At 40.4% G+C, this 25,909-nt stretch overlaps 1 protein-coding gene across 1 annotated transcript in view; it reads right to left on the reverse strand.

Annotated features, from left to right (window-relative positions):
* Nucleotides 1-3,631: 3,631 nt before the first annotated feature.
* LOC126993841 (inositol hexakisphosphate and diphosphoinositol-pentakisphosphate kinase-like) overlaps nt 3,632-25,909 on the reverse strand; it is a 33,523-nt gene continuing 11,245 nt past the window's right edge. The window contains exons 6-21 of the mRNA XM_050852986.1: nt 24,782-25,016; nt 24,218-24,426; nt 23,700-23,926; nt 23,443-23,594; nt 21,605-21,719; nt 20,761-20,888; nt 20,482-20,580; nt 17,332-17,441; nt 16,580-16,633; nt 16,109-16,172; nt 14,435-14,497; nt 13,465-13,586; nt 11,189-11,224; nt 9,787-9,963; nt 8,881-9,084; nt 3,632-5,837 (exon numbers count right to left, since the gene is read on the reverse strand). Of these exons, the coding sequence (XP_050708943.1) occupies nt 5,191-5,837; nt 8,881-9,084; nt 9,787-9,963; nt 11,189-11,224; nt 13,465-13,586; nt 14,435-14,497; nt 16,109-16,172; nt 16,580-16,633; nt 17,332-17,441; nt 20,482-20,580; nt 20,761-20,888; nt 21,605-21,719; nt 23,443-23,594; nt 23,700-23,926; nt 24,218-24,426; nt 24,782-25,016 (2,642 nt within the window). The 3' untranslated portion in view covers nt 3,632-5,190. The remainder of the gene's footprint in view (nt 5,838-8,880; nt 9,085-9,786; nt 9,964-11,188; nt 11,225-13,464; nt 13,587-14,434; nt 14,498-16,108; nt 16,173-16,579; nt 16,634-17,331; nt 17,442-20,481; nt 20,581-20,760; nt 20,889-21,604; nt 21,720-23,442; nt 23,595-23,699; nt 23,927-24,217; nt 24,427-24,781; nt 25,017-25,909) is intronic.

Here is a 25,909-nt window from a genome sequence, read left to right on the forward strand (position 1 = left end):
TTACATGTGGGCTTTTTTTTCTGCATACATGAGGCTCGTTGGGATATTACCTTAGCCTCTGAAACTATTGGTAAAACTATTGGTTGTTCTACCCTTATATTGCTTTTTTTAACTCCTATATATCCCTTTATCAACCCTTATATCCCTTCATTAGCCCTTATCTCCCTTTTTTCACCCTTATATTCCCTTTTTTATCTTGTCCCGACGCAGCACAAAGAAAGCTAAAGAATACTCGAGCCACGCGGGAGTCAGGACGCCTTGAGACCATTGACACTTCGAAGGGTTAGTTTACATGTGGTCTGGGCTGAGTGACTGTCTTTTTCTCCCTTTATATCGCTTTTTTTAACTCCTATATCCCTGTATCAACCCTTATATCCCTTCATTAACCCTTATCTCCCTTTACTTCACCCTTATATTCCCTTTATATATATCCTTTGCTTGATTTGATTGATTGATAGTTTATTGTTGCAAGTAATTTAACAACAAAGGAGAAGGGAGGAGCATGCCATCCCAACCCCCGGGCAGTACAGAGTGTGATTATACAACTAAGGATACATGTGGAAGGAGCACCAGGAAACTAAAAAGATACAATGGTAGGGGACAAGTGCTAAAAAAATAAAGGCCTTGATTTAGTCAGGGGAGTAGACATAAGGGACTGAACATTTTTATTAGCCAACATACCTTTTTGAATCCGTATATCTCTAATCAATGAAGAATGTTAGGGAAAACTATGTCATTTGAAAGCTTAGTAGTTGTTCTTTGCCTAGGTTAAAAACAAATAAATAAAAAAGAACATGGGTAGACATAAAATGATATATAATGTGCTAATGTTGGGCCAAAATGGAGGAAAACACTCAATACGAATACAAACATGACAAATACAATATCAAATGCACAAACAAAAAATAAACAAAACAATATAAAACCTTGTAATTCTCTTCGCAACAATAAACTTCAATCAATCAGTCAATCAATCAACAAATAAAAGAATACAAACCTACCTGTTGCTGGTCTTCGAAGTCATGTGCAGTGTGCAGGTGAAAACATGTCCCTTGGGCCTCATGTGGTGGCCAGATAACATCATCGATAACAGCACAAAACACTACTGTCTCTTATTATCATCTATCACATCTTATGCCCAAAACACTTATTTACCCGTAGCCATTTGTGGATGTTCGCTATTTCACTTGTAAATTGATAAAAAATAAAGATTGTAAGTGGGTATATCTCTTGTTGTCCTTCCAACACTACCTCGTCCTAGCCCTTAATTAACAGCACAAAACACTACTGTCTCTTATTATCATCTATCACATCTTATGCCCAAAACACTTATTAACCCGTAGCCATATGTGTGGATGTTCGCTATTTCACTTGTAAATTGATAAAAAATAAAGATTGTAAGTGGGTATATCTCTTGTTATCCTTCCAACACTACCTCGTCCTAGTCCTTAATTAACAGCACAAAACACTACTGTCTCTTGTTATCATCTATCACATCTTATGCCCGAAACACTTATTTACCCGTAGCCATGTGTGGATGTTCGCTATTTCACTTGTAAATTGATAAAAAAGAAAAATAGTAAGTGGGTATATTTCTTATCCTTCCAACACTACCTCGTCCTAGCCCTTAATTAACAACACAAAATACTACTGTCATTTGTTATCATCTATCACATCTTATGCCCGAAACACTTATTTACCCGTAGCCAAGTGTTGATGTAAGTTATTTCACTTGTTAATTGGATAAAAAAAAAAATAGTAAGTGGGTATATCTCTTATCCTTCCAACACTACCTCGTCCTAGCCCTTAATTAACAGCACAAAACACTACTGTCTCTTATTATCATCTATCACATCTTATGCCCAAAACACTTATTTACCCGTAGCCAAGTGTTGATGTTAGTTATTTCACTTGTAAATTGATAAAAAATAAAGATTGTAAGTGGGTATATCTCTTGTTATCCTTCTAACACTACCTCGTCCTAGCCCTTAATTAACAGCACAAAACACTACTGTCTCTTATCATCATCTATCACATCTTATGCCCAAAACACTTATTAACCCGTAGCCATATGTGTGGATGTTCGCTATTTCACTTGTAAATTGATAAAAAAGAAAAATAGTAAGTGGGTATATTTCTTATCCTTCCAACACTACCTCGTCCTAGCCCTTAATTAACAGCACAAAACACTACTGTCTCTTATTATCATCTATCACATCTTATGCCCAAAACACTTATTTACCCGTAGTCATTTGTGGATGTTCGCTATTTCACTTGTAAATTAATAAAAAATAAAAATAGTAAGTGGGTATATTTGTTATCCTTCCAGCACTACCTCTTCCCAGCCTTATCAAGCACATAACAGCACAAAACACTACTGTCACTTATTATCATATATCACATCTTATGCCCGAAACACTTATTTACCCGTAGCCAAGTGTGGATGTTCGCTATTTCACTTGTAAATTGATAAAAAAGAAAAATAATAAGTGTGTATATTTCTTGTTAAACTTCAAATCATTCCCTGTACAAGCCATCTTATCTAGGCCAATTATACCACAAATCACAACTGTCACATATTGTTATCTATCGTATCTTAAACCTGAAGCACTTATTTACCTTTTGCCATGTGTAGATAGTAGCCATTTCACTTATAAATCGGTAAAAAAACGATAATGTATTTGACAGGTAACAACTTCCACTCACTCCCGAGGTAAAATGGCGCGCACTAATTACAAAACGTACTATTATAAGAGCCGGACTGTGATTGGCTGGCTCTTCAAGGGGTTAGAAACAATGAGCCAATCAGAGAGCTTGTTGTGTGACCTCTAACCACCAACCAAGACAAAGTCCGTATCTATGTAAATCTTTGTAAATCTTTTAAGAGCGCGAAATTTGAATATGGGTAAGTACTTGGCATTAATGATTTTGGCCATTTTTTTTTCTGCATGCGCTCTGTGGGAATATATTAGCCTCTGAAACTATTGGTGACATGCAGAGGAATAGATGTTTGAAAATAATATCTTAGCATGCTCTTTATTTGCTTTCTTTTCTTGTGGTTGCCCTCGAGCTGCTTCCTTTGACATAAAAAAAAAATCTCTATATACCAAGTCACTCCCCATCTTAGCCTTCATTCTATCAGGCTTCTTGCAGGATATTTTAATAGGCTATAGATGCATGGGGATGAGAATTCACTCTCCTCACATCCTCTCTATCTATCTATCTACCCATCTATCATACTCAATTTGTTTATGTTTATCAAACTTTCCCATTTATTTTCACTTCTCATGGCAAAGCAAATTCGGCAAGTAATCATAATCTAATCTTGTAAAAGTTAAGATATCAGTCTAGGTGTGTTAATCCCTTCACTCTGTTTCACTTCCTATCACTAAAGCAACATTCCTCCTCCTCCTCCTCCTCCTCCTCCTCCTCTTTCTCATATAACTTAACTACTACATATTCAACCTCACTTTCTATCACTAAGACAACATTCATCCCCTTTCTCCTCCTTCTCCTCCTCAAATAACTTAGCCCATTACAATTATATTTTAGTATACTTCAAATTCATGGATGCAGCATTTCCACTACAATCAAGACAGTTTTCGAGAGGGTCAGTATAAAAAGACAAAAACATGATCAAATAACTTTACTGATAATGAAATCTGACTGAAAACCAACAGAGTACAGGAAACCATTTTTGAACTGAGTAAATCACCCTAAGGACTTAACTAAATACTGAAAACAGGTGAGCAAATAATGACTCTGAGCACAACACATGTGGGGGAGGGGAACAGAAGGCGCTGCTCCCTGTCTTTGTGACGAGAAAAGAAGACACACACAAGAAAAAGGGTTGTAGTGATCGTGTCATTTTCTCTCGGGACTCCACTATGGCACATTAGATTGTACATTTTACTTTTCGTTCAGCACTGTGACAAAAGAGTGAAGGATGCTGAGAACAGATTGTATAGTTTTCCCTTTCTTCAGAGCACTATACCAAAAGAATGAAGGATGCTGAGAACAGATTGTATAGTTTTCCCTTTCTTCAGAGCACTATACCAAAAGAATGAAGGATTTTGAGAACAGATTGTATAGTTTTCCCTTTCTTCAGAGCACTATACCAAAAGAATGAAGGATGCTGAGAACAGATTGTATAGTTTTCCCTTTCTTCAGAGCACTATACCAAAAGAATGAAGGATGCTAAGAACAGATTGCACATTGCTTCCCCTTTTTCTGAGGTGCACAACAACCTGCTGAAACAATGCTGAGAATCGTGTATCAGGAGGCCAGACAGGCACGCACAGGAACACGTGCCTGCTGGGTATGTGACAGGAGGCACTGAGTCAGGCCGCCCCACTAGTAATACCTAAGGAGAGGATCAAGAGCCCCATACTCCTCAACAATATCTGTGAACAAAAGGGAGATGTTTAGCTTTTCCTCAGAGGGGTCGCACTTGAGCTTTGTAGTCGGGTGTTTGGGAAGGCATGTACACCAGCATGCAACAACAGCACACAGCAGCCATACTCCTGCCCACACCAAGGGACATCAAGGAAAAAACTAACAAAATTGTATAAATATGAAGACTTTCAGCGGGAGAGTTTTAGCTAACAACGACGTCTTGCCATAAATTTTCACAGTTGCTCCATTCACAGCCTTATATTGTCCAGTCTGGCATTTTCTTTATAGAAATATATATATATTATATCCTCACTTACATTACTCATTCAACAAAAAATTCATTCACTTAAAAATATAGATATATATAAATTCTCTTCTCTGTGGTTCGCAATACTGAATGTCAGTTACTGCATCAGAAATTGTAGGGAACTTTAGCAACACAAGTGATTCTCATTAAAAAGATTCTGATTTATCTTCTTTCATGATTCAGTCTGATTGTTAATGGTATGGGACAACAAACACTCTTCCTGCAGACCAACACAGGATCCCTACCATGCCGCCCTGCCCCGCCGCTGCCCTCGCTGTGCTGCGGGCTGGCACACACCAGGGCCAGGCACACCACCACACACCACTCAGCACATGCACCCAAAGCTCTCTAGACAAATATTCTTACAAACAATCACAAACATAATGACTTCCATTTTAATTATATATTGACACTGGAATGAAGGCTTGATGCTCTCAGCACACCCAAACACACACACACACACACACACACACACACACCGCCACAGCTCACTCTGAGGAGGCGGCACCTCTGTTGTTCGTGACGGACAGGAGATTCTCAGGTTCTGTGGTTTCTTGGCATGATATTTCTTGGTCTTGAACGTCGCTGTGAGTGTCTGGCGTGGCCGTGTCTCCTCTCTCTATGATGGAGGCCACCTCAGTCTGGGAATGGGACCCTAAGCTCTCCGAACCCTCTGATGGCGAGGCGGGGTCACTCATCTCACCGGAGTTCTCTACCGCCCCCACCCCCCCATCAGCACTACTGAGCTCATCTACATTAGCATGCTGGGCAGAGAAGTCAGGAAGGCCCGTGTCAGGATGAGGCTTGGTGCTGGTGTTTAGTTGTAAGAGAAACCTAACAGCAGCAGCATTCACCTCAGCATAAAAAACACCTCTATCATTGGCAGCGTATGTGTCGGGGGCTCTGGCTGTGTAAGGGTTGTTGTAGTGAGCGTGTTCATGCTGAGCAGTGGTGATTGTGGTGGTGGTGGTGGTAGTGAGGGAGGGAGCTGTGCTGAAGAACTTGGGTGATGCTGGTTGTGGTGTGTTGGTGTCGTAGCAGCGGTGCTGGTGTGAGAAGAACTCCAGAGTGTTGATATTGGGGGAGGAGGGGCCGGAGGATGACACGAAGGATGGGGGTCCAGACCAGCCAACACCTGGAGAACACAACTTCCTTCACTACCTCTAGCAGGACACACCACACAGCACAGCCGCCAAGGAAAGTGGAGCTTGGCTTGGTTAATATTGAGTACTCAAGATCCTAAGTTAGCTTTAGACTCTTACAGCTATACAGATAGTTTTAAGTGACTATTCTAGGACTAAAGATCTTAAAAAAATAATATTTAATGAGTAAATGTATGTATCTAGATTATTATAAATTTACTAATGATCACATTTAATGTTAGTTTTTAGTTTTAGTGAACCACTTTCATTTGGCCATTGCACTCACACAATAAAATTAACATAGTTAAAGCAGTCATTCACTTATCTGACTCATCAGTTGTTCAAAATATGAGACAAATAATCTATTAAAGTTGGGCAGTCATTTGTTTTGAAATGTGTGCAATTATTAAAACTAAAATGGGCTAATGAGCAAAATTTGGAAACTTCTGTTAAAACTTAAATCTCACAAAAAATTTAAATGTACTGATATATTTTAAAATGTTAGTGTCCCATTACAAAGTTGAATGTAATAAAAATGTGAACGACTGTCTGTAATTCTGCTTCAGGTTTAAGTGATGCTGACAGATTCATGCACTTGTGCCAGACTAACAACTCACTCAAATGCCAAAATAAGCAAATAAATATGATGCCAAAGAAGCCACATTAAAAAGACTGGAAAATAAAAAAGCAAATAAAAATCTGCAAGTCACCTAAAAATCTGATAAAGCTTGACACCAGAAGATATCAGTGTTAGGAACAAAACTTATTATTCATCTCACTTTATGTTATCAACGCAGTACTGGTACTCTGAAGCATTTACTTGTGCAGAAAGGTTTATCTAATTTGTCAACATCAAGCCAAAGCTTAAACACTTAACAGGAATATCACCCATACGCATTGCCTATGGTAGTCAGGGCTGGCCTGGTCAGTACATGAGGTTGGTGGCCGTGTGGTCAGTGAAATATCCTTCACAGTATTAAAGGTGAGAAAGCAAGAGCTTGATTCACTAGCCCAAGGGTCATGGCAGTCACACCAGCCAGGTCTTCCCATGAACATGAGTCAAGGCATTAATAACCCAGGGTGCCATGGCCCTCAACGCACCACAGTTTGGGGAAGGGGCTCAACATTAGTGAAAGGAAGCTCAAATTAGACCAAATGTTTATGGGAAGCAAATGATACCATCTCAAGTAGGATGAGGCACCATAAAGAGAATAACCACAATAATAAAATTGGTAAAGTAACTGTTTACTTACACAGAGGGACCACAGTGTCAAATGTTTTTTCAGAAAATATTATAACATGGAAAGCAATGGTGAAATTTATTCTTAAGTTGACACTCCAATCTACTAAATTTGTAGAAAAGATGAAAACAGTGCAAAGCATGTAGGAAATATTTCTGAAATCAGAAATGACACAAAATATGCATATCTCCTCTTATGTTCATGAATGATGCAAATATTTACATCACTTTTAACAACCCATATCAATGAATAGTTTTCTTTCAAAAACATAAAAAGGGTGATTATGTCACAGTACTTTGAAAAATCTGAGCCCAGCAAACTGACCCAACATGTCATGAATTGAGCAGAGTGTAACTTCTCCATGTAAAAACGCTGAAGACTCTTTCCTTCATAAGCCCCCGGCAGTCCTTGAGGGCGGTGGGGTCCCCTTCACACCCACAGCAGTAATTTTGAGTTGCTGGCCTGTCCTTTCACTGACTGAGGCAACTGTTTACCTTATTTTACCAAAGGGAAAGGACTTGACAACCTTACAACCTTACACCACACCATCACCCTCACCAAGTGGCAGTATAAGATCACTGAGCAAATTTCTTTCTTAACTATCACCCAGTCTCTATGAGCTTCTTTTAAATCTTAGGAGTAAGTCACAAAATGTCGACTTGAAAAATACACACACACACACAACTTAGCAGACACTATTTTGATATGTTGCACAGCCTTCACACGCCAGTACAGTAGGACGGCAGTCTAACAGTATCAAAGACTCTTCCTGCTGACACAATTTTGTGCTTAATCAAGGAGTTACTTTATTAAAGGAGTGTATCGGATTGGTACTGAACAAAAAAATTAAAACTAAATATTAATTTATTGGCATACAAAAACATGAAAATAATTGAGTAAGAGCCATTCTTGGGTGAAAAAATGTGGGAATGACATGCTGCATGGTCGGCCTAACTGGCCTGCTTTGTGATAAAGCCGTTCACTCCTCAGTTGCTTGATTGCATGATTTGCCTCATGGAGAGGATCATACACTTCAAAACTGATTCATACTAAACAGAAAATATTCAAGTAAAAACTATAAGGTGTCCCAAATTCAGGGCCTTGTGGTAGATAACTAATCTTAAAGAAATTAGTGTTAAACCATCGTTCTACTGTACTCTTCCTTCTGAGGAAACCAGAACATTAACTGCATTGCTTTTAGAACTAAACTCGGACAACACTTGCCCTGACATCAAGAGATCAGTGTATCACGGGAAAGTGTTTCTTTGTCCTAACATCCCTCGGGCACAACACAGCCTCTCTTCTAGAAAAATAAATGATGAGACGAGTAGTCTGGGGCCACGCAGCCTTCAAACGATGACTACCCAAGATGGACGACAATGAATAAAAGTATCGAGACAACTACTGAGTGAACAGCTACTGGTACCTCTTGCAGACCTCCTTAAAAGTCACCATCAATATAAAAACAAAAAAAAGATATCTAATAGTACTAAAATGTGATATGTTCGTCTGAATACAGAACTCTGAAAGACACTACTGCACGCATGGCACACTAAACTCTGCAGTCTACTAAACAAACACAGTCTCAACGCTTGTATATTGCTACAAAGGACATCTATCAAAACCCTACAGATGTTAGTCACTCCGCTACGACATGCCACTCCTGCCTCCACACCCACACACACGTGGAGTGGCTAGGGATGGACGTCCATGCTGGAGTTAGTTAGGCAGTGCCATTGTAAGTTGTCACACTTCTCCTAAAGTGTCTCCAAGGAAGATTCTCGAGACCACTTACTGGAAGAAGGAGACTGGAGGCCGAGAGGGAGGGAGGTGCGGGGATGCCTTGGGGTGGAGGGCATCTTGGGGGGCGAGGAGAGTGGCGTGCGGAACTGTGCCAAGGCCATGCGCTCCAGGAAGGCATCCAGCTGACGGAGGGCCAAGGCGTTGTGGAGGGTCTCAAGAGGCCGGATGGATGGCACCCCCCCAAGGCCCTCAAGGTCTGGAGTGGCAAGGAGGAAACGTTCTATAGTCACGCCAAGTTGGTCAGAAGCTCTGCCCCCTCCCTCAATTTCCCTCCATAGTAACACTGACTCCTAATTCCAAGCTCCCTTCATCCAACCAATCAGCTCCCATAGCTATGGAAGAAGGGCAAGGAGGGACGCTGGTCCATACTGGACCAGCGTCTGTATGGCGACTAGAGTTCTCTTTCTAGTTCTTATAAGAGTTTGGCCCACAGTAATTATGTATATTATTTGCAATTTTTCTGAATCTCTCTTCATTTTATACCTATACCATTACGCTCTACTCAAGAGGAGAGTATAAAGACACCTCCCCTTCTGACCTCTCTTCTAGCCTCTCAATCTTTTTTTGTTTTGGTGGAGCAGCATCAAGCAGGATTTTTTGTTGTTGTTGTTTTTGTTTTGACTCTTGAGCTGCCTCCCTTGGTGTAAAAAGACACTACATGACTCTTTTCACAGTTATATTTGTCTTTCTCTGCATCACCGTCTGTAAAACTCACACCAGAGATGATTCCCGACACCTGGCACCCCTCATCCTTAGACTCCTGCTACTTACTTGTCTTTTTTTTATTTATTTTTTTACAGCACAGAAAACAACTCAAAGGCAACAAAAAGAAACTGTAGAAAAAAAAGCCCACTAATTGTTGCTCCCTTCTTACCTTCAAGTCGTACACAAAACTTACTTGCAGAGAATGGAAGAGCTGAAAAGTTGTCTCTCAGGTCCGGGGCCGATGTAGAGCCAGAGATGACGGCCGTGGAGAAGACGGGCACGGCGGCGGTGGCCTTCTGCTGCAGCCCCGCCAGGAAGGACAGGTAGGAGAGGTGGCCGGGAATGCTGTGACGGTGGCGCTTCATGCTCTCTGCAAAACAGGTCTGGTCTCAGCAGCCTCCCGCCCATCCCTCGTGCATCACTGTTTATGTATTGTCTGCAAATTGTCTATGCACATCTAGCTTTCACTCTCTATGTATTGTGACCTTCTGAGTACCACAGTCACCATTAATCAACTTTTAAACTTAATACATACTCTGATTTCTCAATTTACTAAATTTTGCATACAAATGATGAGAAAGTCAGTTTTATCAACATGTGTTTGATGATCAAGTAAATAAAGTTTATAGTTACCTTTGTGAGTATGCATTATGAAAGCAAAGCCAAGAAGGGTTGTCAAAACTATTAACTAACAAAAACTATTGATAGAAAAATCCAGCAATATGTAATAGCAGATGTACAAAGTGAATAAAATAGGAAAAAAATATGCAGGATGTAACTAAGGAAATTCTGTCAAGTAAAACCTAAAAGCCTCGTTACAAGCCGTAACAGTCCGGTGCCTTGAGAAGAAGACTTATCTTACCACTTCCGGTACTCCAGTCTGGCATGCATTGGTAAATGTGATGAATCAGAAAATATAAAGAAAAATACAGAAATTAATTTACTGCAAGGCATTAAGTCTCGTGAAATATGATCAAAACAAAATATAAAGATATGCTCAAATGCAAAAGACATTCATTGTATGCACGAGAAAATTTGCTGGTGAGAGGGAGCTGGAAACACGTAATGATCTTGTTCAAAACATATAACATTCATGTGCAGTTGCAAAATAAATAAGAAAACAAAAATATTACCATAATCTGAAGCCCATTAGCATTCCATTTTTCTACTCATAAACACAACAAACGTATCTGCTTATAAGAAGCAAAAACAACATACACTTTAACCCTTAGACAGCGGCAGTATTTGAAGAGTCACTCCCCCAAAACGAATCGTCTATATATACTCATTGCCGACCTTAGGACCATAGTGTAAATATAGTTACGCCACATAACAGATGTTTTAACATCATCTATATATAGATTCTACCACAATCTGGAAGTGTTGTTATATTTCTGCCGTACAAAACTGACTGACTGAATTTTGAACTGTCTATATATAGTTCCACTGCCGTCTAAGGGTTAAAAGAGCAACCAGTTACATATTCTGAAGCAAGTCACTGCCTGAACGTGTCTTAGGGGCCTCAGAACATGGTAATCCAAAGAGAGGTGAATTACTTTGAGGGCAAGGGCTTAGAGGTGAGGACGATGGCTCACCTTCTTCACTGAGGGAGTCAAGGCTGGAGCTGCCGGCTGGTGGGGAGGAGGAGGGGGAGGCACAGGTCATTTTAGTACACCACAGGGTCACAAGGCTACAGCAGAATGTTAATCACCATCCCCTCCATCAAGGCATCACAACGCTGCCTTCATAAACAAACCGCCAATCATTTATTTCTTTTTCAGGGAAATTGAAAAATAAAGCTAATTTTCTTTTGAGGGAAATTGAAAAAGATGACTCTTTTTCTTTTTTTGGAGGAAATTGAAAAACAAACTTTCATTTTCTTTTGGGGGGAAATTGAAAAAACGTATCATTTTCTTTGGAGGGAAATTTTAAAAACTTATATCATATTATTTGGGGGGAAATAAAAAAAAAACTGCCTCATTTTCTTTTAGGGTGGATTGAAATTTTCTTTTTTATGGGAAATTGAAAAAAATAATAATTTTCTTTTGGGGGAATTTGAAAAAAAATATTTTCTTTTTTTGGGGGAAATTAAAAAACCTGCCTCATTAAGTCTACTTGTGATATAGGCAGAAAAATTAAGGAGAATTTTAGAACACTCTCACCCCAAAATGACAGAGACAAAAGGTCTACCACTTTATGAAAAGTTGATTCGGCCAAATATATCTAGAAGCCGCCAAAAATGCCTGAAGCAGTTTGTTTATGAGGGTGACGTCAGGACTTATACACTAGGGAGATGGAGGAGACCTATTTGCACCAAGCCACATCACCAGGACTTGAGTGTATAATCTTCCGTGGCAGCGTGGGAAGCGTCTCACAGCTTAGGCAACACGTGGATGTGGTTTGGTGCACTGTATTAACTTTACTGTTGATAAAGCAAAGACTACCACTAGGAAACTGTCTTCTGCTTTCTATAATATTTAAGAAAATGCAAGAGAAAATTTAAAGTTCTAAGTTAGTGGATTTTAGGTGTGTGTGTGTGTGTGTGTGTGTGTGTGTGTGTGTGTGTGTGTGTGTGTGTGTGTGTGTGTGTGTGTGTGTTTTTTTGTTTTTGTTTTTTACGTCGCGGCCTATAGCGCCCGGTAGGCCTTCCGGTGGGGGCTTCTTCCTGGGTAAGGCTTCTGATCCTGGTGGGACCTGATGGTCCCAGCCGTTCTGGCGCAGTGAGTGTTTATGGCGCCTATCTTGCATTGTTCTCGCTCATGCTCATCTTTAATCCTAGAATCTAGAGTCCGGGTTGATAGGCGGTCTTCTGACAGCATGTGGGTAGTTTTAAGAGCCACTCGGCGGCTGAAAAATCAGCTTGGTGGCACTGGGGATTGAACTCGCGTCCTCCTAGTGCTGTTACTCTGTCGACTCAGCCACCGCCTGTGTGTGTGTGTGTGTGTGTGTGTGTGTGTGTGTGTGTGTGTGTGTGTGTGTGTGTGTGTGTGTGTGTGTGTGTGTTTGTGTGTGTGTGTGTATTTACCTAGTTGTAGTTTTACAGGGCTTGGGCTTACGCTCCTGTGGTCCCGTCTCCGTATCTGTATTTGTCCAACTTTTCCTTAAAGCATTGTGTGTGTGTGTGCGTGTGCGTGTGTGTGTGTGTGTGTGTGTGTGTGTGTGTGTGTGTGTGTGCGTGTGTGTGAATGCATACATATCTGTTCATAGATGGACATACTGTGCATATCAACATAAACAAAAATTTTCATAAACAAACTCACTATATATACTTTAAGACACTATATAAATGCTCAGTCCTGCCTTACCACCTGAAATACATTATCATAAAAGGCTTGAAGAAGAAATACTTAAAAATGTCACTTAAAAATAACGTACACAAAACATCTCCTACAAATGATGCACAAAGTGTTTACAGTTACCAGTTGTCTTCCTTGTTTGCAACTCTTTTTTTGTCTTCCTTTGCCGCCGAGACGCTGCAAATGTAGTCATAAATGAAGCTAAAATCATCACTAGTAATGAGGTGCAATTTGCCCCAAGCATGTTATATATATAGGAAATATTAATTGAATTCTGGCACAGCAGGAAATTTATGGCAGATATTTCTCATTTTGCAACTAAAATGAGGTGACTGAGAGATGTAAGATATATTTTCCCAGAGTTTACCTTTATGTGTCGCAACTTTAAGGAAACTCACTATTAGTTGAATCCTCTTCTATAAGCTTGCCATAAGAAGCTCTACAACAGCATTTTGTTAACACCATCATATTAGTTTGCATGAAGAGACTTTTTTTCCAGCATTAGAGTAAGTCATACTAAACACAAGCCTGTCACCCCCACAGCAAGCAGGCTAAGCAACATCCTGCAGCGTCACCTTTCTCAGGCCGTGGCGTGCTGTCTTGGTTCAGGGCGTTGTCGGCCTCGGGAGCGAGGCAGCGGCACACTCTCTCCACCCGACAGTGACCGCTGGTGCGACGGCGCCCATCCGACAGTGACCTGACACATGAGCTTGTTTAGGATTATTCTACTCTTGACCACGTCTCAGGGTGATGCCCAAAACTACAATTACAGAGAATGGCACACTTATAGCATGTACCTTAGGGTTATGTGGGTGTGGGAGGGAATGCAGAAATAGTACATCTCAACTGTCCCATGTGTACATAAAGGATACAATGGAGAGTGAGGGAAGGAAAACAACAGTTAGAGCTGCTGTGAGGGCTGGGCTGAGGTGAGTGAGGCAGCAGGGCAGGGGAAGCTGTGCCACAACAGATGTGTCTCATCATACAACACATTTGTAAGCCAAAACTTCTTTCCATGAGCTACATCAAGCTATTTCCAAAGGGAAGAGGCAAAATTATATCAATGGGGCTGGTCAGCAAGATGTTTGGCCTTTTCAGTCTAAACACATTTCACTCACTCCACTTACATTCTATGAAAAGTCTTATAATAAAACAAAAGGAAAAGATTCTTTCTTATCATTTTTCATTTTTCAACCTAGAGATGAGAGTTGTGCAGAGATTAACTGGCTGAATTAAATGGTCACTTGAGGCATTTGAGCAACAGAGAAACAACAACACAACATGAGGAACACAGTGACAATTCCATAAAGACACTTCATGCAGGTGGCGGGTGGGTGAAGGCGCATTAGCAACAAGTGAACAAGTGGCAGGCAAAGTATGTCCAAGCCATTACTCTTGGTAGTGGAGCAGTCATTTGTCAAAGGCCTTGATAACATCCACAATTTAAAGAAATACAGGGCAATGGAAAACACCCTGAACTGTTCCCCTGAGAGCAGTGGCTGGACAGTGCGTCACCCTAGCTGTGGTATAGCAGGAGGAAGGTACCGTGTGATGGGGTAAGGACGCAGCATGTCCCCAAGAGGCACCAGTCCACAGTCCGAGTGTGACCTGCAGGTAACAGAGCCTGAAGCTCAAGTCTTCCACAGCCATCACTACCTCCTCCAGACATAGCACCACCAGACACATCAAGTTTGCACTGACACACATGTATCACAGATTCATAGATGCACATTATGTTTCTAAGAGAAAATAAGCTAAATATATCCAGGGGTGTGTTGGCAGATAAAGAAAATTCTAACTACGACTCTGACTCCAATTCCACCCCTCTCCCTCTTACGCAAAAAAAGTATGTGAAAGAGAGCGTAAAAAAGGACGTGGAAAAGTGCGCACTTTTTATGTACTTTTATTACCCATTTTTGCGTGCAGGACTTGTTACATGTCATTGAGTACGTCTTCTATGACATCATCTAGTAATTTATCTCAATGATCTACAGATTAGTAATCCATGCAAAACATCAGGAAATATGACATTTCCACAAAAAAATCCATGTTAATGAATATTCTGAAATGTCCCAGAATAGCTCCAACAGAAACTTATTTCTCCCACAAATTTCTGGAAATTTCCCACAAAGTGCCAACACTGGCCTAGCAGAGCAGTCAAGCACTTTATTCAAGAATAGATTACGTAAAGGAGTCAGTGTCTGAGATGCCTCTACCGACTCCAACATCAAACTCCAGCCAAAAGTAGGCGACTCTACCGACTACGACCAACTCTGACTTCACACCCCTGGATGCATCATGGGTATTCAGGGACCCATATCATATGACCAATGAACTGTAGATTACATGAAACTATAACACTTTTACTAATTTCTACAAGAAAAAACATGAAGTGATGCAAGTGTAATGAGTATATAACTAGTAAATTGTAATAAACATGAAGTTTGGTCCAAAAAACTATTACACTGAACAGATGAGAAACATGCCTGCAAAACAATGACTTCTGAAGTGAGAATGTGTAGGTGCAAGATTAGCCAATTAGTAGCAGAGTTTAGGAGGAAGACTTTTCAATGAGGAAAAATTTTGAGATATGAAAACTAAGAAAATGACAAAGTTACTAAATCAATCAGCACCCATTCAAATGATATTACACGACTTAATAGAGAAATTCCTTTAACGTCACGGAGATATTGCCGCCTCTTGAAGCACAAGAGAAATTTATGCATTCAGGATAGTAACTTTTCCCAACAACCCACACGATTTGAACCTTAAGACATGAGGAAGCCACCACGATTTGAACCTTAAGACACAAGGAAGCCACTCTAGCACCGAGCCAAAGGTTTCCCATGGCTTAATGTCTTCGGACTCATCTGTGTCTCGGGCCAATGCACAATGAATTTGTCACTGATACGGACAAATATGGCTTTGGATTTGAGTTTTGCATTTCTGTAAGTGGAATGTGCTTTACCCAATACTGAACCCAACACCAGGATACTGCATCATTGTCTTCCTGAGCACAGCGGACTCCAACAAGTGTCTCAATGTAGAATTAATGTATTGTATCAGGTTCTCTTTACCATGATGTTGTGATGAAATGCAATACAAAAGAGTTTCTAGTCACTGTGAGGTTAAGATACTGATGGTGAATGAGTAACTGAGGAACCCTAGAGTAACCTACACCACTATGACACTGGTAGCACAGGCACACCACTCACTCACCTGGCGCTGATGGGGATTGGCTCGGACTTGGCGATCACAAGTTCACCGTCAACAGCATCCACTCCTGTGTTAGGATTGCAGTTAGTTTCAAAGATGATTATGATACTTAATTATGCTTCATGGTTTCAGAGATATGACATGTACACCTAAAACTAGGAAATGATGGCAAACACAGCTGTATGTAGTAAAGGTATAAAATTAAGTGTGAAATAGAAGTCTTGTAAAAGTTAAAAAAAGTATTCAAAACAAAGAGCAACATTTGAATGAAGCACAACACAACCACATAGAGTAATGAAAAGAGATTAAAACAAAGACTCAAATGTGTTTACTATGAGACAGAGTGGAGAAATTTGGCTGAGTAGATCAAGCACAGAAGACTAATACAGCGGGTGGTTTACAATGAAAATGAAAAGTGACAAAATAAGAAGACAGTGCAGGGTGTGGGGTGGACAGTGAGGGAATGGGGCTGACCTCCGGGCTGCAGGACACCACTCGGCAGCTCAGCGTAGCTCTCAACCTCATCCTGAAAACACACAACAACTTCAGCCGTGCAGCCGAACCATTCCTGTATGAATAGTGTTGCCGCCATGGGCTACAGGACCATGGGGGAATATGGTGAATAACTTTAACAATATTTAACTGTGTAATCTTTATTTTATAATTATTATACTCATTGATGAATGTCTATGTGCAAAGTTTCATGCATTGCAGCTGGTCAAGTTGCTGCAAATTTAAGGTTCACTAAAAGTTTATCAGTTTATCTAATTTAAAAACATTGACATCTACTTCAAATGGGATCATCACTATCCTCAATGTGTTTCTAATCTTCATTCCACCTGCTCTAAAGGAGACAAGACTGCATCTATAACAAAGCTATCAATTCATTGCCTGTAAATCCACTGAATGGAGCATTAGATTATTGGGAGCACAAAACAATATTCTATAAGACAAAGACTAATTCCTGGAGGAATGCAAATCAAAATACTTTCCAATTCATGACTGATGTATCCATTTAAAGTATAAAAAGTCTTAGAGATAGTTATTCATGCAAAGGATCCAGCTGCAGCTCAGAGAACCTGAACAGTAGAGAAACTTGAGGGGACATAAGAGAGGGAAGCCATGCAGACAGCACACAGCTTACCTCGGGCCAACCTAGACTCCACGGTGTGCTGCTCTAGGGATACTAGCACAGCAAGGCCCACCTGCACTGCCAATGCCTCACCTTGTTGGGGGGGACAACAAGACCTTGCTTTCACCCTCCTTGCTTCTTGTCTCTCTGTGGGCCTGATGAGGACGGAGTCCTGCGAGATTGACTGTCCACTCGCTCCCCCAGACTGGCTCCTAACCCGCCCTCCTTCTCCCCCTCACACATCTCCTCCAGGATGTACTGAAGGTCCTCCTCATCTATCCGAGAAGTGGCCCGAGCCCTTCTCATCTCTGCCTCGGCCTTTGGTGATAAGGGCTGAGGAGGTACAATGTGACAATAGTTAATGCCAGTGCCTTGTGCTGCCCGGGGTCTGTCGTCTCATCTCTTTCAGACGAGCCCAATGCCACCCAAGTCTATACGCAGACCCTGACTTAAGAAATGTTATTTTTTCCTGACAAAATGACTGTGGTGTCTAAGTTGACTTCACAGACAGATACATGATTTTTTTCCTTCACATCTGTATGTGATGCTGAAGTTACCTAGCAGTCCTAAACTTATCCATCTGATTGTTCTCTTCTGGCAATCTGAATGTACATCCTAAATAACCTTCACAGTTCCTAACTTTAAAAAAATATATATACTCTTATTCCAAATCCAGATGATCTGAACCTATGTAAGTATGGTAACTATAAATATTTTGTGAGGACAAAAACACATGGCATAGAACAGAGCTGTGGTGTGTCTGGGAACAACTGAAAGATTTATCTAAATGTCATTAGCTTCAACTCAAAGTTCAAACTACATCACCTCACAATACAGTTAACATGTTAACGCTCAATGTTAAATTTGTGTTTAATGACTGAATTGTTTATGAATATTTACATGATGGAAAAAGGAAGAGGTTAGAATATAAGAAAGTTATGGTTGTCACTCCCCAAAAGCAAAGTAAAATAAGGGTTTAAATGTTTAGAGGAAAGTGTGAGCACGGAGACTTGAGGGGAAGCTCAAGAGCAAAAACATCAATGCAACACAAAAGTACCGACTCAAAAGGAAATGTATAATTTACTTTATATAATATTTACAATATGTACATGTTTAACTGTGTGTTATCATATAAGTATCTACCCATTCATCTGATTTCTCTTAATGCAGCATTGTTTGTAAGCTTCCATATGTATATCAATTTGTTCTGCATAGATTACAGCTCCCACGTGAACACAAAGTAAGATCAAGTCAACAGTTATTGTTTGTATGCTGGCAAGTGTTCCTTTTCATTACCCGATGCAAGTGTGTCCGGGCACAATTTAGTTTATAAGTCACACAGACAGTTGCTGTGTTTACAAAGTTGGACCTTCCTGTAGCACACTGTTGGCTCAGCAGGGCTTTGTTTTTTTATTTTGTTTTTATCTACGTACATGTTTAACAACTTGGCTTCACGTCAGTCTGGAACCAATAAAATGCAAGTCAAAAGCTTGATATCAAGGTCATGGACTGTGGTGAGCTACTCCCTCAAAACTAATTTTTTTTATCAAAATGGTACTCAAAGGGAATCCAGCTCTCAAACTTAAAATTTGTCTGGAAAAGAAAGAACAGGAAGATGCAATAGTCTAATGAATCTCAGCAAGTGTTAAATAATTTACTCTGTGGGACAATCAAGATAAATTGCTCTTAGTCATGTCTGTTCCCAAACATACCTGAGAGATAAAAGTAAGATGCAGAAGTGAGCACTACAAGTACACATTTCTTTGAAGGACAGTAAACACATGCAGCAGGAGGAAGAAATAAAGTTATTTTGATTATATTCATAGTAATAAGTAACGGACACTATGTGAATGGGATCAAAAATGAGCTTCATCTTTTGGTGAATTATTCTGTGCTGCAGTTTTCTTCATGTTTGATTTACTGTACATGTACTTTAAATATTCTCAACTTTTGATCCCTAATTCTTGCAGTGAACAATGTCTGTCTGTACAGCCGATTCTCCCCACACTGACTCCAGAAGTGCATCACTCTGGATGCCATGAATTCGAGGACAAAACTTAATCTGAGCTTAAAAGAACTAGTCTAACAGTTGACAGTGCTGTCATCCCTCATCACTAAACTCTTACCACAGTGACGGCCGCCCCAGGCGAGAAGGCACGTGATACTTCTCCTGAGGCATGAAAACAGAATACGCTGATTATCTCTCGGCACAGTGACCATGAAGCAGAACAAACACTAATCATACTAAATGTTACCTTTGGCACAACAATCTAAAGCAGGGGCCAGTGGTACCGAGCCAGAGACTGCTCAAATATCTGTCAAACCCTCATAACTTTTTCCATATGATAAAAAGCATAATCAAAATCAATACATGGAAATCTTGCAATATTCTCCATGCCATAAGGAAAAGCAGAATGAGGACCTATCATGGAAAGTCACTTGGGTTTTGTCAAAGCTTCAGTGTAACATCCACTACAGACCTGCTGCTATACTTCACTAGTCTTGTCTCTTTGGGTTCCTTGTCAATGGTGGAGTGGACAGGCAACATGCTAATGAAAAACTAATCTCTTATATGTCTACTTTTTTGCAGTCTTGTGAGGCAGCCAAAGGTGATGTAATATTTAAGGGTTATCTACTGGCTTATACCTTACACTGTTATCTACAAAGTTCATTCTATTCCTTGAAGGCATAAAGTGCTACAGAGAGGAAGAAGAAAACAACCGTTACATCATAAGATATATAATAAGCCAACAAGTAAACAGTCCAACATTTTTATGAGCATGTCTTTTGTACTTGAGATAGCACCATTGGTAAGGTTAAGATCTCTAATTTTGGCAGGATATCACACAACACACAAGTCTTTCAACAACACCACACCATCATCACAACCACTGCTCAACTTCACATCACACCTCTACCCTCACACTGCTCAATCAATCATTCCACTCTTCACCCTCCTTTCCAATCACTCCACTCTATTCTATTCCATAACTTTTCATCCATCAACCATACCACCACGCCCATCAAATCACCATTTCAACTCTTTAACCAGTCAATTCCACCATCCCATCTGTCAACTCCCCATCAAAATAAATAACAATAAAAACTAAACCTTCAAATAAACCATAAATAAATAAATCATCATGTCATATCTCATTGATCAGTTGGCCCAGCTTAAACTTTTCCAAATAGAAAGAATTCTTAAACTTGCGGAATAAACTGCAAGTCAGCAAAGATTTCTCACGGTTCATTGCGACTCTTGGGGTAACTGAAACCAGGGCGAGGCGGAAGGTTCTTGTGCGCAGCAGTTGGCGCCGGGCTGAAGTGAAGCTCCACGTGGAACCTGACGGACACACAGGCACAGGTAAGAATAAGTACAGTAGTCCCTCTGTTTATTTCTTTTTTCTTTTTTACAGTGAAGAAAGATGATCAAGGGTAAAAATGAATATAAACAATAAAGTCTCCTAATATAAACAAAAAAGTCCATTAACTCAAAACCCCATAAACATGACAGCCATCCCACCTGTTGTCCGAGGAAGGGGTCCTTCGTGGGGTCTTGATGAGCATCACCACGATCTGGCTCAGGTAGTTCAGCTCCGACACGGCACCTATGTAGTCCATGGCACGGCTCCACTGCTCGTCTTTGGGGTTCTGAGGAGCAAAACTGTGCACTCGGAACTTTACACACTCCATCATCGTCATCATCTGTTTGGTGCCAGGTCGTCTCTCATAATCTCCCATAATGCTATACTTCCAACTAATTGCTTCTGTACATTGCCTCAGCCTCTCCAATGCCCAATGCTGCCAAATCATCTTCAACGACTGCTTCCATGTCTTCTTTGGCCTGGCCAGAGTGGCAACCTTCAACACTTCAAACCCAATATCTCCCTAATACTCCCATCCCCTTCTTCATATGCCCCAAACCCTCAAACTCCCACCAGCTCTAAAGACTTCAATCATTTAGGGATTTTGAGGTATTATAATTAACTAAGAATTCTGTATCACTTGCTCAATGGTACAGCAACTCAAAACTCAAGACACAAAGGGAAGGGTATCAGGACACCTCTCCTCCCGAAATTAGGAGCAGTGAGTTGCGGGCTTTTTTTCCATATTTGTTTCCTTTTTCTTATGCCCTTGAACTGACTCCTCTGCTGTAAAAAAAAAAAAAAAATATATATATATATATATATATATATATATATATATATATATATATATATATATATATATATATATATATATATATATATATATATATATATATAATATATATATATATATATATATATATATATATATATATATATATATATATATATATATATATATATATATATATATATATATATATATATATAAATATATACATCAATGAGTCCACCGAAGCGAAGAACGGTGAGGAGCGAGTGGATGTGGCTCTCACTGGTGAAGTAAAGGCGGGTCCTCACGTGGCGGCTGGGACTGCTCACTCCATGGGAATACCTGTGGCAGCCAAGGGGGGTAAGAGAGCCGGGTAGGACACACAGCAATGGGTTATCATCATTTCATCGACACCTGCTCCTAGGAGCTCCCACCAGGGGATGGCCACGGCAGAGGAGCTTCTAATTTTCTCTATCCAGACACTCCCTCCTTGCCTGTTCTAAGTTTCTCAAAGATCTTTCCCCCCTCTCCCTAACGTACTCTTGCACCCTATCCCTTCATTTCACTGGAGGTCATCCTCAAGCATTCCCTCCCTCTATCTCACTTACATACACCCTTCTGGTCATCATACTCTCCTCCATTTGCTCTATTCACTCCATTCGCAATGGGTTAAAGTTGGATAAATTCAGATTCATTGAAGACACAGGCAAGAATTGGTTTGTGAATAGAGTGGTAGATGAGTGAAGATGGTGCATGAAGGAAGACACGAGAAGGATGAACATGAGGGAAGAGAGAGTGAAGATGGTGCATGGAGAAAGACAAGAGAAGAAATAACATCATGGAAGAGACGGTATATGATTGTGAAAAGTAGGAGAGATTTATAGCTTATCCAAAAAAAGTCATAAAGAAGAAAAAGAGAGGGAAATAGTGGTTGAGTCACAACTTGAGCGGAACAGGCTTGGCAGTCATATTGTGAGTGCCAATATGATAGATACATTCAAGAAGAGGTTTGATAAATTCATGAATAGTGAGGTTCGGTGGGGTTAGGTTTACAGGAGCTGCCTTGTATAAATCTATCGGCCTCTTGCAGACTCTTTACGCTCTTATGCTCATATTATCAGTCAGCACATTGGCTTTCAAGTGTCTCGGGGAAGTGATGCATGACACACACTCAGCTGGAAACTCGCACTGGGTTTAACCTGGTAGCAGCGACGGGCCAAATTTGTGGCTTTACCGAGTAGCAGCGACGGGCCAAATTTGTGCCATGATATAACCCCCCCAAAATAGATGATACATAATCTGATCACAAATGCTCTGATATATATTATGAAATGGTTTGTGTGAGTGATGATTTTTTCTCATTTTTCTCGCTTAGAGGGACCATTAAGAAACATGATCCCCACAGCTACTGGGTTAATCTGTTGATGCTCTCCCTGGCATTCTCCCCACTCTCCTCCCATTAAGATTTTTTACCCTTGATTTGTACTATGGTGCCCGTTCCTGCAAGACACAAGAAGAAGAGCAACAGAACTGCAGCAGCCGTACCAGGAAGCCAAAGAGGAAATAATTGGAAGATTCCTATTCAAAGACGTAAGACTGAATTAGAAAAAAAAGAGATACTGCACCAGATGTGGAAGGCAAGAGAGAAAAGATTAGAAGAATTGCAAGACCAAGACGAATGGACAACAGGAGGTGCCGTTGTAAAGGCAATACCTCCGACACCATCACATCACATCACTCTCTGGTTCCTACCCCTAAGCCACACCCTGATCCAGTTCAAGACCAACGATGCCAGATTGTCATTTTCACCACATTGTATATTCCGGTTTTTGACTCTTAACTATTGCAAAACGACATCAATAAATATGCATTTGAACGAAAACTATTAATGAATCTCGTTATTGGGGTGCAGGAGATAGTTTATGGGTCGGAAATGTGTAAATAGAAGACATTTTGTACAATAATCTGGCAACTCTGTTCAAGACTTTCCCATCAACACCGAGAGCCTGTAATTTATGTGATAGCCGGTGACGAGGGACTTTGTCGAACGCAGCGGGAAACTCACACTGGGTTTAATCTGTTGATGCTCTCCCCGGCATTCTCCCCGCTCTCCTCCTCCCCGATGTTACGCTGAAGGTCTGCTCGAATCTTCTTCAAGAGAGGCGTGCAGATGCCTTGACTAATGGCCATCTTTTCCTGGGGGGTCATTCCATACTCCTGTGGGAAACAATCGTATAGGTAGTAAGAGCATTAGTCCAGAAAAACTATTAGGAATGTTACTGCTGGGAGTTTCAAGCTTTCTCCTTGAGCCTGCCATCCTACCTGGGGAATGACAACGTCTGCCAGGTATTTGGCACACTTGTAGAGCTCCTCGGCGTGTTCAAACTGCAGCGTGTGGTGGTTGTGCTGCAGGTCGTACTTGATGCAGTCGTAGATGTCAGGGATCTTGGATATGTCAAACTTGGTGTTCTTTGTTCGGAAGTCTTTCTCCAGCTTGGCCCACCGCCGCTGCATCAGCTCCCAGGACTCACCATGATACAGAGGCAGTTCTGACACACAAAAACACCTATATATAGTATTTCTGTACTGTAGCACATATAGTTTCTCCAATAAAACATTAATCAATGATACAACAGACTTAGTAACACTTTCCACCCCTAACCAAAGGCTCTATCGCAGGCACCAGTACACGGCAAATTGAAACTACTAGTATGGAACTTTTATTATAAAAAAACAAGGTGTTGTTTTCATCCAAGGACTCCCAGGACCCCAGCTTATCAAGAACACTGCCATGAAATATGTCATTACACCTCAGTCACCCTGGCTCTTTCTTACCATACCTTTTGTCTTTTGGTCGTCCTTCCTAATTTTAATACGTTCATTCAGCTTCTTGATGAGTGTGTTGACGTGTTCACACATCTTCACCGGGTTCTGAATAAACTCGAGGGCCGTAGAGATTGAGCGTGAGTTGCAGGGGTTGAGTTTCTCCATGTCCTCCTGGGTCATGACTCGGTCCTGCTGCATGGCTTCATGTAACCGATTCTTAACCCTGAAATTTGAGGACCTGTTTTATTACCTTTCTAAATAGCCATCAAAACTTTGGGAAGAATTGCACATTTTCAAAGATGAATATTTTAAATGTGAACTCAGTACAGCTATAGCGTATGAACCCAACTTTACCTTTACCTTACCTTAGCACTTTATAACTATTATCAGCAAGGAATTTATATCACATGAGATTGCCATGAGATGCAGAATACTTGTGCAAGACAAATAAACACTGGAAAAAGAGATATTCAAAGGCAAAGAGAGGATGAACAGACTGACAGAAAGAAGAGTTTGCATTTTCTAATACTTGCAGTCACAGAGTCAGCTGGATAGACATGAAAATGCCTGAGACTCACATGTTCTGGTGTTTGTAGGAGTCACAGTCATTATCAAGAAGTCCGTTGGTGTTTGCACTCTTGACCATCTGGACGAGTATTGGGGTCAATTCTCCCTCCAGCGCCAAGAGTCCCTTGGCGAACGCTGCCGCTGTCATCTGTACCCGCCCCTCATCGCTGGCGTAGATCTTGAGGTCATGTCGGTAGGTGGAGTGTAGCCGCAACAGGCCCAGGCCCTGTGTCCCGGCATACTCACCTACGGCAGGGGGACACGTCTCACTCGCTGCCTCAGTAAGCATTCTCTTAGTTATTATGTCAGGTGTTTGTCTGTTATGCAAGCTCCTTCTGTAAAACCTCATTTAACTGGTATTGTAGGATGTTTTAATGTACTTTTTTATTAAATTGTGTTAGTATAATATGGTTAAAGATTTTTTTTTTTTTTTTCAGTGAATTATGGTTTTAAAGTTACTTGTAATATGACTACATGACAGCCAATTGTTAATTTAGTTAATGAAATGATATAATCTAGAGTAACATATTAGTTAGGGATCATTAACTAACTGTAGGTGCCCCACACCCTGCACTAATTTTCCAGCATGAGGTTTTACTACTTAACTGACTGTAACAAGAAATCCCACAGCCAGGACTGACAAATAAAGTGTCTGAATATATCATCCCATTATTGCACCAAGCCATCCAGCACCACAGCAAGTCTGAAGATCTATGTTGGTGACCTCTGAGTGTGTACCAGAGGAAGGTGTCAGACACTATTGATGTGCTTCCATTAAAATGTTGGGTTTCAAGATAAATTCCAAAGCGTTGGTGCTCCTTCAAATAAGGAAAAAAAAAAAGAAGCAAACTTCAAGCTCAAGATCTGGTAATAAATAACTGTGCTAGTGACCCTCTAAAGCTCCTTCACCTTTGCCCCAAATCACAAAGCTCCCGAATATAAAAAATAAATGAGACGTCAAAGTGAAATGAATCAGCAGCGTCGGAGTCATGAAGCCGTGATGAACGTAATAATAATAATAATAATAATAATAATAATAATAATAATAATAATAATAATAATAATAATAATAATAATAATAAAAATAATAACAAAACATAATAATAACAATAATAATAATAATAATAATAATAATAATA

The sequence above is a fragment of the Eriocheir sinensis genome, unplaced genomic scaffold, assembly GCF_024679095.1.
Source record: "Eriocheir sinensis breed Jianghai 21 unplaced genomic scaffold, ASM2467909v1 Scaffold686, whole genome shotgun sequence".
Taxonomy (NCBI): domain Eukaryota; kingdom Metazoa; phylum Arthropoda; class Malacostraca; order Decapoda; family Varunidae; genus Eriocheir; species Eriocheir sinensis.